A 12,833-nucleotide genomic window follows, 5' to 3' on the forward strand; every position below is an offset into this window, starting at 1 on the left:
CAGGGAGCCAGAAGGAAAACTCACACAGCCCTGTCCTAGCTGTCCTCCCCCTTCAAGGCCATTCCTAAAGGGAATTGTGTTGGAAAGGAAAGCAGAAAAGAAGGAAGGGCGTGTCTTGGGAAAGCGCATGGACCCTCCGCCTGGACCCTCCCAGCTCCCTCTCCGTGAACAGAGACTCCATTTAGGCTGGCCCCTCCGGCTCCTCCCCGCTCCTCCTCCTCACCAGAGACCACGGCAGACAGACCCTCAGCCAGGCTCCTGCCAGGCTGCTTCCCTCCTGTTCCTCTGGGCAGCGCCACATCCTCAGGCCCTGCCCACTGACCAGCTCCATCGGAAGAGGGGCGAAGGGAGGGAACTGGCTTCCTCCCTAGCCTACTTTTCCCGTGAGGCTTAGTAGGGGAGTAGTCCAGCCTGTAGACAACCACCAAGATGGCCTCTGCTCCTGCTTCTTCCCTGAGGAGCACCGGGAAGCCCTTTGCCATGCCTGGGGCTGGCTGTCTGTCCAGGCAGCCCCTCTAACCTATACTAATCCCTTTCCTTCCTCCTCTGTGGTGGCTTCTCCCCTCACCCACGGTCTCCTACTCCTGTCTGGCCTCCTCAGGTTGGCCTCGCCAGCCCCACTGAGCAGGGTGCTTCTTTGACCTCCTGGGCTGGTGAGACTAACGATGCCAGAGCAGTCATTTGATTTGTTCCCTTTTTTTTTTTGTCTGCAAAGTGGTCATAGTAGTGCCAGACTTGAACCAACCCAAATCGAAGGCCAACATTGGCTGTCATGATCACGAGCCCCTGCCAGCCCTGAGGCTTTGTGCATCCAAGCCTTCACAGCATTCCTGCACACAGCCGGGCCCAGCACCAGGCCGGAAGCGCCTCCGCAGAGCCCAGTCTGGGTAGACGTGCTCCTCCACTTAGTGAAACACACTGGATCAGCATGCCCAGGAATCCTGGCTCAGCGGCCTGTGGATTTGCTCACTTTTCCCTCCCTGGAGGGACCTGTAAATATGTGCCCACCCCACCGCTACTACCACCAAAAAACAAAAACAAAACAAAACAAAAAACCACGCTTTTTTTTTTCCTTTGACACTTTTTATAAGAGAAAGAGAAGAAACATGTATCATATAGGTAGCTCTGTGGCTTGACAAGGAAGCATTTACTCCATTCATCTCAAGCTAACGGACATTCGTCCCCAAAATCCACAGCAATAAAGTGCTTGACTGAAAGTATGATTGTTCTTGTTTTCAGGGAATAGAACAATTGAAAAAGGAAGAGAGAAGATGGGCTAAAAAAACAAAATGGATGAACATGAAAGCCGTTTTTGGCCACCCCTTCTCTCTAGGCTGGGCCAGCCCCTTTGCCACGCCAGACCAAGGGAAGGCAGACCCGTACCAGTATGTGGTCTGAAGGACCCTGACCAGCATTGCCACTCAGACACAAACCACATCACAGCACTACCGTCCTGTCCGTTCTCACGAATGTTTAAATCGAGAAAAAGCAAACCAACTACTCTAAAACTTTTTTTTTTAATGTCTCCAGTAAAATGGCTGAGCGTTGCAGAGAAAAAAAAATGTCCCCATGTTTTATTTTTAAAAGATCATCCTATCTATTTTTTGGTGACCGAAGCTGTTCTTCTTTTTTTTCCTTTTTTAAAATCACTCCTCTGGCCTCTGATTTCCTCTCTGCTGTCTGTCTGGCCTGACTAACGTGGAGGGTGCTGTCTCCCGGCCCGCCTCTACTAACAGGGAGCCGTTGGCCGGTGCGCAGATGGACCGGCCTGGACGCTGGTTAGGGATGCGTGGGAGAGGCAAGGGGGGCCGTGACCTCCCGCTGCCCAGGAGGCAGTGGCAGGCACCCCAATGGGACTTAAAGCGTCACCGAAGACAGATGCTTACCACCTTGTGACCAAGAGGGACGGGACCAGGGCCAGAGCCCTAAGAAGGGCCCTTGGCCCAGTGGCCTCATCCCCCATGTGGACACGGTTTGCCTCCTTGTACTCCATGGGCTTGGGTGTGTAGAGTGACTTCTGGAGGGTGGGGTGGGATCAAAGGGGTCTTATTTGTATTCTGAATCACCAATTATATTCCCACTGATTATTTGGAACAGTATGAAGGAGAGTTTTTCAGCTCAAAATGCCTTACACAGTCAAAAGGAGAAAAAAAAAATCACGCTATTTCAGGTTTTCTTTGCTTACTCTTAGCACCCCTCCCCCTCCATCTCCTCCTGCCCTCTCCCCCCCCCCTCACTCCCCCTCTCTCTCCCTCTCCCAGCAAGGTGGCCAGTCAGCTGCATTAATGCTGAGTGACACAACCACAGCCCCCAAGGCGCACAGCCCATCATCACCCCCCTCTGCCCCATTTTGTAAATCTCCAAAGTGGGTACCCTTTCTGATGTTTTAGACACCTAAATGTGCACGTAGCCATGTCTTATCTGTATTTTAACCTGGGAGGCCGTCATCTGGCCCAGGGCTGACCGGGGTGTAAGGTGGACATCGCGGCCCGCAGGCCTCTGCAAGCTGGCAGGTGGCCGTCCCGCTCACGGGAACGGGCAGCGCGGGGACAGAGTGGCCTTGCCATTCGGAGGCACGAGGCCTGAAGAGAGTGGGGAGATGAGGAGACGGACAGGGATGCAGACATCACAGACCTCGGAGTGCTGAGCATCTGTGAATTTGTACACGTGGATTTGAGGTTTTTTAAATGATCACCACAAACCTCCTTTTTTAGCTTGTGCTGCGGGTGGGGTGGGGAAGGTTTGTGAAGCTCAGTGCAGGATGGAGGAAATTCATCTAGCCATGTGATTCTCCATGAACAGTACGTGGAACATGCTGCCTCTTTTCGATTCTGTCCGTGCTTCCACATGGAAACAAAATGCAATAAAATTTTTCCAAAACCTGTCCTTGAGCCGTGCTCTCTCACAGCGCTACCCTCGGGGAGAGCTGAGGGTCCGGGCGAGGCGAGCGTGTGGTGGTAGGGCCCTTGCTCCACTGCCCTTAAACGACATTTATTTCCGTTCCTCCTCTTGACTGAGGCATCAGTTGTGTTGATTTTATTTATTTATTTTTTATTTATTCATGAAAGACACACAGAGAGAGGCAGAGACACAGGCAGAGGGAGAAGCAGGCTCCATGCAGGGAGCCCGACGTGGGACTGGATCCCAGGTCTCCAGGATCACACCCCGGGCCAAAGGCAGGAGCCAAACCCCTGAGCCACCCAGGGATTCCCAGTTGTGTTGATTTTAAAGGACGCGTCAGCCACATGCCCTCGACGGAGCCTGCCCCCCACCCCTGCCTCTGCTGCAGGGATTCTGCTGCCTGAAACCCCCTCGGGAGCTCCCGGCTACAGAAAAGCCTTCAAGTCCGCAGCGTGGCCTCTAGCGCCGGCCACGGGGGAGAGAAAGGTCCCTTTCCCTCTCCCCACCCAGCAGAAAGCGGCGTGGAGCCAGAGGAAGTCGCTAGAACGTTCCAGTCCTTTGAGGCGCTCCTTCTCATCCCTCCCGTGTAACCAGAAAACTCCAGGACCCTTCCTGAGGCTCGCCTCTTGAGACCGGGCTCTTCATGCCCTAAGTCTAGCCTGAGACCTCAAGTGGTTTTTACTTTTTTAAGATTGTATTTTTATTTATTTGAGAGGCAGCACGAGCAGGGGGCAGAGGGAGAAACACCCCCTGCTGAGCCGGGAGCCCCATGTGGGCTGGATCCCAGGACCCCGGGATCCGGACCTGAGCTGAAGGCAGACACTTAACCGACTGAACCACCCAGGCGCCCCCGAAGTGTTGGTTTATTTTTTTTAATACTGTGTGTTTCCCATAGGTTTTTTGATTTTTGTTTTCCTTTTCAACAGTTCACTGAGGTATGTGAAGGCCACAGTGACCGTACAGTGACTTTAGAACAGTTGTCACAGGCTCTGGCCCGCTCCCGCCCGTCAGGGATCCATCCCTTGGGAGGCAGCGCTGCCCTCTGGTCCTGCCGGGGAATATTTTTTAAGTATTTGGATGCCCTCCAAACACTCCAAGGTTTTGTGGGGTTTTTTGTTGTTTTTTTTTTTAAGTGACCCAGTTTGGTTCTTTTTCCCGTGGAATTTCTGAGGAATGCAGTAGAGAGTTTTGAAAATGTATTGATTTCTTTTTTTGGTAAGCCCTAAAAATAGAAATTCATCGTTTAAACCCGCGCATACTATGCATATCCTTCCCAGAGAAAAAAGGTTGCTCTCGGCCTCCTGCGTGATTCCACCTCCGGGCTTTTACGGAGCCCTTTGGCTGAAAGAAGGAATGCTCCCCAGCTCTTCAGGCCCTCGGAAGATGGGAATACCCCAAGATCCCCGAGGCTTTCTTAGATCACTTCCATTGAAATGGAAGGCATTTTGCCTGGAGTTCAGTGACTAGGGATGTGGCTGTCTTTGCAGTAAAGTGATTGGTTCCGGGCCTGGCGTCCACACGGGAAGAAACCGGCTTCACACACGGCTGGGGAGAGATGGGGAGAGAGGACCGTCTGCACCAGGGCGGCCCCAGCTTTTGTCTGCAGCCCTGAAGCTGTGCGCCTGGGAAGTGAGCCTATAGCGGCTTCCGTCTTCCAAAGATGGGTCCCTGGAGAGTGGGGGGAGGGAGGATAAAGAGGAAGGTGACAAAAAAATTTTTTTAAAGAGGAAGGTGACACAGGGAGCTGGATCAGGTGACTCCTGCCGGCCTGTCGGCCTCAGGCAGGGGATCCCAGCAACTGTGCTGAACACGCAAAAGGCCCACATCCCAGCAAACCTCTGCCCCTGTGCCCGGGCTTGGGGACCTCATGCCCCACAAAGTGAGCGTGGGTAGCAATGCGTGTTCCCGTCTTCTGCTAGTCGCACTGATCCCTCTCTGAAATAGTTTGTTTCTGGAGAACCAAGTGAGCCACCTGCAATGACCAGCTTCCATTCACCGTGCCTCGGCTGCTGAGAAAGTCCCCGTCCACCGTCCTGTTTCAGGGATCTTTCAGATGAGGCGGATTAGGAAGTGTTTCTGGACCACCTGTGTCAGGTGGGCATCGCGCAGAAACCCGGGCTTGGGGAGGCTGCGTTGGGCTCCCCCAGCCAGGCAATGGCCCTTCAGCTCCTCCCCCCTCGTGGCTTATAGGTGCATCGCCCAAAGGGTGAGCCAGGGGTCTCACCGTAGGAGGGGCCCTTAAATACCAAAGAAGTGTGAAGAGAGGACGATTCTGCTGGAATCCCTCTCCCCCAGAGGCAGCGCACCTCCGAGGGGTCCCCGGAGCAGCAGCGTCAGCATCACCCAGGGCACGGCAGAGCAGCCCAACCCCAAACTCTCGGGGCGCACCTTGGGTCCCAGGTGACTGACACGCCGTCTCTCAAGGCCTGGAGCCCCACGGGGTGTGCAGGGGTCTCCCGCGTGGTGCTGCCGGTGTGCCGACTGGGCGCCCCCTTCCCCAACCCACAGCCTCCCCGACAAATGAACGCTGAGCAAACAAGAAAGGTCTGTTCGCGTGAAGGGGGAGCCAGACCGTTATCTGTCTGTCCATCTGCCTGCACAGTTCAGTCTGTCCGCCTGGGCTCTGCACCAAGGGGTTCACCGGATTAAAGGCTTCACGGTGACACGGATACAAGCCGCTGGCCGCTCTGCCCTCCCCACACGGAGACTTCATTTTCCCACCTTCTCCCTCAGGAGGAAGTCCTCGGTGGCATGACCCCCGTGGGTACCCTAGAAGTCGGAGTGGCCCCGGGTCCATCCGCACGCACAGGAGTTTGCAGAAGCCCCTGGGTGGCACCCGCTCCGGACGCAAGGATGCCCTGAGTCCCCCTCCTGCTGAGGTTACGCAGCCCGGCGACCCGGCACTTAGGCCCTGGCTTCTCCCAGGCTCTGGTTCAAGTCCCTGCTCGGCTGCTTCGTTGTGTGTGTGACTTTGGGCCCCGGCTGACTTAAGCCTCCACGACCTCATGTGTCAAACCAGAGAGGTTCATCTAAATCACAAGGCTGAGCGAGGATTAAAGGGGCATCGTGACCGGCAGTGAGGGTGGCGTCTGGCGCACGGCGTGGCTTCAGCCCACGTTAGCTCTGCTAGACCTCCGCTTCCCAAACCACTCACAACGGTTCACGATTAGTGAGATGCTTGTTGGTGTGCTGTGGCCTTTTAAAAAAAGTACATAAATAAAAATGCGCCACAATTGTAGAGTAACTATGGTTTCATGGAACTTTGTGGGGGGCGGTGCCAGGTTGCACAGAAAAGTATCGCCCTTTGTGGGTTGTAGTAAAAAGCTGCGAGAGTGTTCTCTGGCCCTCTAAGGAGGAGGGCAGGTGACGTGGGTGGCAGCCTCTCCAACTCTCCCTCCAGTGATGTGGGGAGCAGAGTGGGGGGACAGGGGCAATGATCTCTTGCTCCGAGGGTCTCAGCCGAGCCTTACAAAGCCTGTGCTCCCTCGGACGCCTTAGTCCTAGTATGTTCATTTAGGGACTTGGGTGGGTCCGTTTGCAGATCACAGCTCCTGTGCCACCCTGGCACAGGGGCCCCAAAGCCCCCATCACACACACCACACCTTACAAGAGACGTTGGTTCCAGCCACTGCCTCCTACCCAGGAATCAACCATTCTCGTTCACCTGGGCCTGAAGTGGGTATTACTGCTGCCGCCACAAACCTCCTGCTCAAGAAGGTTGCCTTCAGCACGTCTTTAAATCCACACGAAACTCAAAATTGAGTCCTACCAGGAGAAACGAACCCCACTGGATCCTCCTGAACCTGCGGTTCAGACTCTCAGGCCTCTCTTATGCCTCAGATGCATTCGGAACATTTGCTTCTGTCCAGACTCAGAGTTGATACACCTGGATGTTTGTCCATCTCTCTGCTCAGGAACTTTATCTGGTGGACGGGATGGGCTCCTTCCAGAATGTTCTTATGAGCTTGGTGAAGAAGTTGGTGCTCACTGGGCCCACGCCACTGGCATGGACACAGCAATCCTGCAGGCTCTGGCTTCCCTCTGCCTTTGTGATCGGCACGGGTAGAGGGAGAATTTGTAGGAGGATTGAAAATGCACTGGGAAGAGGGGAGACACTGGTTCTCGCCCCGGTTCTGACGACCAGCAGGACAAGTTTTGGCTACCGCAGTGGCCTCTCAGACCCTCTGTTTTCTCATCTTCCAAGTGTCAGTACCAACACCTGCCTCCTCTCAGGGTGGTGCGAGGACCCAAAATCATGGCTCTGAGTGAGCCCAGTCAGTGTGGATACAGTCTGCCATTTCTGGGTGTCCCCTCTGTGGCCTGCCCTGCCACCTCATGATGTCACAGCTTCCCTGAAATCATGTTCTTAAAATGCCTCTCTCTTGACAGGCTGCTAAGGGTTGCCCAGGAAGGGAATGCAGGATCCCCAAAGCAAGTCCCCTCAGTTGGCCACCGCTGCTTCTGCTAAGTAGGGGGCGCCTGGCGAGGGGCCAGTCTGTGGGCGGCACAGCATCCGGTGCTCTTGACCTAAGTACATGAGGCTCCCGCAGAAGTTGTCAGCAAGGTCTGTTTCCTGAAACGGCTCCTCTGTTCTGATTACGACAGTAACACCCGCTCAAAAGTGGGGAAAGCTTGGAACGTACGGGAAGTCCACAGATATAAATACGAATCATCCCAAATCCCTCCCCAGAGGTAATCTCGGGTCCCGTGATGTCGTGTGCAACTAACTATGCTGTCTTCCTTTGACACCGTTGGACAGGATCTTCCGGTGCGCTGTAAAACTGTGGACACCATTTGTCACAGCTGTGTTGTGGTTCGGTTTGTAGGATCGCTGACTTGGCTGTCACTGTGGGCATTTTGATTGTTTCCAGCTTGTCACCTTGTAACTCGGTGTTCAAGACCGTATCGCTCACATTTTTGTGTCTCAGATTATTTTTTTCATCTTTCACTGTGAAATAACTTCCGACTTACAGAGAAGCAGCAAAAATAGCACAAAGCGCTCCTATATCCCCCCTCCATCGGTCTTTCTAAACGTAAACATTTTATATGGCCACAAGACATAACCTGGGAACTTATCAATACGATACCATTAACGGGTCTACCTGCTTTATTCAGACTTGTCCGGTTGTCCCGCTGAGACCCTCCTCTGTCTCATTGTGTCGCTTGTCACTTCTCTGGAGTCTGCTCCAATCTGCAGTGCTGTCCGGTCCTTCTTCGCCTTTCATGAATTTGACCCCCTTTAAAAAAAAAAAAAAAAGTAAGATGAAGGGCACCTGGGTGGCTCAGCGGTTGAGCATTTGCCTTTGGCTCAGGGTATGATCCCAGGGTGCTGGGATCGAGTTCCGCCGCAGGCTCTGTGCGAGGAGCCTGCTTCTCCCTCTGCCTGTGTCTCTGCCTCTCTGTGTGTCTCTCGTGAATAAATAAATAGAATCTTTTTTAAGAATTGAGATGAAATTCACATAACATAAAATCCACCACTTTGGTGCGTGCCGTTCAGTGGCATGGAGTCCGGACGTAAGGCCGTGCCACCTCCACCTCTGTCCGGTTCCAAAGTGTGTTCATCAGACTCTGACCCTTTTGAAGATCAGAGGCCAGGTATTCAGTGGAGTGTCTACCCTTCAATTTGCGTTTGCTGTTTTCTGGCAATTAGATCTAGATTACGCGTTTCTGGCAGGAAAACCACTGAGGTGGTGTCCTGGGCGCGTCACATCCTGAGGTCGTGCGACGTTAACACATCTCATTATCGGCGATGTTACTTCCGAGCTGGTTAAGGCGATGCCTGCGAAGCTCCCACGCTGGTTTGACCTTTGTAATTAGTACCTTACAAGGGACGTACTTTGAGATCAGATTCTTGACTCCTACAATTTTTTCAAGAGCCAAGAAACGTAAATCTCTGAGATGGAGGGGGAAGAAACAGTGCTGGAGACGACCTGGCCCGGAGGACGGGGCAGACCTCAGTTGGTGTGTGTGCCTCAGTTTCTCTCTCTGCATAACACAAGGGATCATACCAGTTATGTAAGGCTCTTGTGTGGAAAAGAAGAGAAAACCTAGGACAAGGTCCTCAGAGATCGTTCTGAGGTGGAATGGGTCGTGTGAATGAGCAGTGCCCGTGCCGGGCAAACCCACAGCAATGTCCCTTGGCTTCCGGAAGAGGCCCCAGTGGGGCTAAAAGCCTTTTGGAGGGTGCTGTGGCCTGGAGAGCTGACCCGGCTGTGCCTCTAACTCCCGTGGGCCTCTCCCCCTCCCACACCCTCTTTCTGTGGCCTGGTGGCCGATGCCCAGAGGCAGGTGAGTGGGCAGCTTGGGAGAAGCCACAGGGCAGTCTGCCCCCCCGAGCGGGGCCTGACGCCCACCCAGGCCTCCCCGACCCTGTGCGCCCCCGGCTGCCCGCCGCATGCTGGCACTGGCTGTGCACGCGATCTGCTTCCTTGGCCCTGGTGTTGTTTGTACCCCATGCTCCCCTGCTACCGCCCGCACCCCTTCTTCGTGCTAAGTCTGCTGCACCTGCTGGGGGGCATGGCCCAGAAGCCTGGAGGGGGGCGGGTTCGTCTTCTCAGAGCTCTCAGGGCAGCTGCGATGTTACTCCCCAACCCGGGACCCCTTGGCAGCCTGGCCTGACTTAGTGAGGCTGGGGAACCCCGGCAGCAGCAGGGGGAAAGGGCAGAGGCCTGGGGTCCCGGGCTGGGGGGACACAGGCCAGATCCCCATGAAGGCCCCGCTTGCTGTGCCGCTCCCCGCCGCTCCCCACTGGGCCCCTCCGGCCCTCGGGGGCCCCCGGAGCCCTGACCTGGCCCAGGCTGGCTGTGTCCCGGCTCCTCCACCCCTCACCTCACCCGCCCCGCTGGGGGTGTGCCGGGGGGCGCGCAGCCCAAACCCCACTGACCCTCTTCATCCCGTTGTCCCTCCAGGGCATCGAGCGCCTCAAACGAAAGCACCAGCCCAGGGAGCGCAGGGGCAGCTGGAAGTCCGTGAAGGAGACCTTCGGCGGGGACTTCTCCCCGAACTGGTTCAACCCCTTCTCCGGACCGTGCGACCCCGAGCCTCTCAGTGACAGGGCCTGGGTGCGGCAGGCGGCCTCGCTGTCCGACACGGACAACACGGAGACCACGGAGGAGCAGTCGGAGGAGAGGAAGGACGAGGACTCCGTGGAGGTGATAGATGAGTGAGGCTGCCATGGGGGGAGCCCGTCACCCGAAAGCCTCAGGCAACCTGGACGCACCCCTGCACCCCGCTGCCGCCCGCAGACCGCCCGCTGCCACTGCCATCCCCTGCACCGCCTCATCCTCTCCCCGGGTCGGGCCGGGTCTTGGGGGGATGGACTAGGGGTGACGAGAGGACGAGACTCGGAGTCCATCAGGAAGGGTCTGCCCAGAGCGGGCCTGGACGTCCCTCCAAGACCGGGCGTCCTCGGCATCTGGCACAGCCTCGCCAGCAAAGGAAGCTCCGAACAGGGCAGCCCAGGGTCAGGAAAGAACTTGCCTTTGGCCTTTCTTGGGATGTCTGTCTTCTCTTGGAGAACGAAGGCCATGATGTTATGATGGAAGGACAGAGCAGGGCTGGCCGCGGGGACCCCGGGCTGGGACAGTGACATCAGAAGAGACCAGCCTGGAAAGGTCTCAGGATCCCGGCTGCTCCCCAGGAAGGCTTGTCTGACCTAGGACAGGGGCACGGCTGCCACAGCCACCTGCAAGGTCAGACCTGAGGGTCAGGCTTGGCTTGAGGAGGCCCTTCACTGGGCTGGACACACGCATACATGAGGGACATGCCCAGGCTCAAAAAGCGGGTTATGACCGTAACTGTCGTGGCAGTGGTGCCAAAGCTGAGCTCCCATCCCGTCCCAGGGATACGAGAACTGTCACTGAGTCGGAGAGCTTGGAGCCGTCCTGCCTGGTGGCTCCAGGTCTGTCCATTCACAGGTAGGGATGGGGGAGAGGACCTATTTAGAGCTGCTGGGGACCTTCTGAGCGCCCCCCGGCCCCGCCCCTGCCCCATAGCTTAATTAACTATCCCTCTGGAGAGAGTCTCACAACCCACGTGGGCAGCAGAACCGACCAGAAATCTGGCCTGTGTTTTAAGCCACTTCTCACAAGATAGGGCCTGTTGTGTTTCTCTGAGAGGATGGGTGGTGGCCGGGGACTACAGATTGACGAGCCAGAAAGACACACACACACACACACACACACACTCTGCCAGGATGAGCCTGGTTGAACCCCAGGGTTAACTACCCAGCAGGGCCGGTGTTCACAGAGCCACCTGTGCTAAGCCCTGCTCAGAGCCCCCGGAGGACATCCCACGAGGGGCTGATGGTGAGGCTCTAACAGGGACAGAGCAGCCAGGCCGTAGGCCCATCTTGGTCCATATCAGCTTTTTTTTTAAGATTTTATTTATTTATTCATGAAAGACAGAGGAGAGAGGCAGAGACACAGGCAGAGGGAGAAGCAGGCTCCATGTGGGGAGCCCGACGTGGGACTCGATCCCGGGACTGGGATCACGCCCTGGGCCAAAGGCAGACGCTCAACCGCTGAGCCACCCAGGCGTCCCTATATCAGCTTTAATATTTATTCATGACGAGGGCAGGGGGGCTGGTCGGCTCCGAGCCTGTGGACTCGCAGTCTGGGCAGGACGCGGCCGCTGGCCCCTCTGGGAGAGCCGTTCTCGGATCACAGAGGCCTGTGGTTTGTTGTCCTAACCCGGGAGGCAGCCGGGAGGCAGGGGGGCTCAGAGGGGTGCAGCACGGCGACTGTATACCAAAGACTCCGCACGCGGGGGGAAGCAGTGCCGCCCCTGGAGGCCCCGAGGAGGCCGCACGTAGAGTTAGGGTCACCACTGGCAATGTCCGTCTCCATGGATTTCGGGCCCTGGTCGGAGGGGGGCTGACGCTCCTGCTCGGGGCTCCCCCCGCACAGTGGGCTCATCTTGCACTGGAGCTCAGCGCAGCCCACCGGGTTCTGGGGCCCCGTCCAACCCTGAGCTTCCTGTCCTCACTGCACGGCGACAGCATAACACTGTGCTTGCCTCACACTGGACTGTAACCGCTGTCAAAACCCAAGGAGGGCTGCGGGGAGGGAGGCTGGGCGCACACTCCACCTCCGGGCTCTGAATAAAAAGCTCTTTGCTTGACTTCGGCGGCTGGAGTCTCCTGTCTTCAGCAAGAAATCCCAGTCCAGACCCCTGGGCAGCAGGGTCCTTGGGCTTAGTCACCTCAAGGGCACCTCTGTCCCCGCGGGTGGAGAAGGACAAGCGAACGTCCAGGATGTGGGTGGAGAGTAACTAACCAGACCTCTCCGGGTCATCTCCCAGCGGGTGTTTCCAGCAGATGGAAAACTCACCTTTCATTTCATCAGAGCACTTATTGCACACCTCCCGTAGGCCTGTTGCGCCCAAGATTACGTATCCGAGAAACCACAAGGAGCCGACACCGATGCAAACACACGAGGGGTTATTTACAGTATACCCGACACCGCGGAGCAGGACTTGGACCCCGAAGTGGGTTAAAGCTGGGTGTTTTTTTTTTTTTTTTAAGATTTATTTATTCATTCAGAATGAGAGCAATTTTATTTATTTATTCATGAAAGACAGAGAAGGAGAGAGGCAGAGACACAGGCAGAGGGAGAAGCAGGCTCCATGCAGGGAGCCCGACGTGGGACTCGATCCCGGGTCTCCAGGATCACACCCCGGGCTGCAGGCAGCGCTAAACCGCTGGGCCACCCGGGGCTGTCCAAAGCTGGGTTTTTTTATAGGCTGGTCTAGGGGATTTTCAGAAGGGGTGGAGGAATTTCTCAAGTTCTGTTTACATTCTGATATGGGGCTTTCAAGGGCATTGAGCTCTGTTCTCATTCTAATATGGGACTTTCTAGGACTTAAGCTGTAAACTGTTTTCTTCCTGTAACTGAAGTACTGTAAATTTCAGCTCTTATTCCCAGGGGCCTGGG

At 55.9% G+C, this 12,833-nt stretch overlaps 1 protein-coding gene and 1 long non-coding RNA gene across 7 annotated transcripts in view; one reads left to right on the forward strand and one right to left on the reverse strand.

Moving 5' to 3' along the window:
* Positions 1-12,021, forward strand: part of ZDHHC3 (zDHHC palmitoyltransferase 3) — a 53,312-nt gene extending 41,291 nt beyond the window's left edge. For 3 of the 5 annotated variants that reach the window (XM_077859201.1, XM_077859200.1, XM_077859202.1), the window contains one exon: positions 9,810-12,021. In XM_077859201.1, coding sequence (XP_077715327.1) covers positions 9,810-10,067 — 258 coding nt within the window. In that variant the 3' untranslated portion in view covers positions 10,068-12,021. Of the gene's footprint in view, positions 1-1,239; positions 2,885-9,809 lie in introns of those variants that run through there. The other 2 variants (XM_077859203.1, XM_077859204.1) reach the window with 1 other exon arrangement.
* LOC144290215 (uncharacterized) lies at positions 1,324-8,641 on the reverse strand. Of its 2 annotated transcripts, XR_013358000.1 has the most exons (3): positions 8,366-8,606; positions 8,004-8,138; positions 1,324-4,569 (listed from the first exon to the last, which is right to left on the reverse strand). It is a non-coding gene; the product is annotated as an uncharacterized LOC144290215 (long non-coding RNA). The 2 variants fall into 2 exon arrangements; XR_013357999.1 differs by having other exon boundaries at positions 8,004-8,641.
* Positions 12,022-12,833: the final 812 nt, after the last annotated feature.

Source organism: Canis aureus, chromosome 19, assembly GCF_053574225.1.
Source record: "Canis aureus isolate CA01 chromosome 19, VMU_Caureus_v.1.0, whole genome shotgun sequence".
NCBI classification, from domain to species: Eukaryota; Metazoa; Chordata; class Mammalia; order Carnivora; family Canidae; genus Canis; species Canis aureus.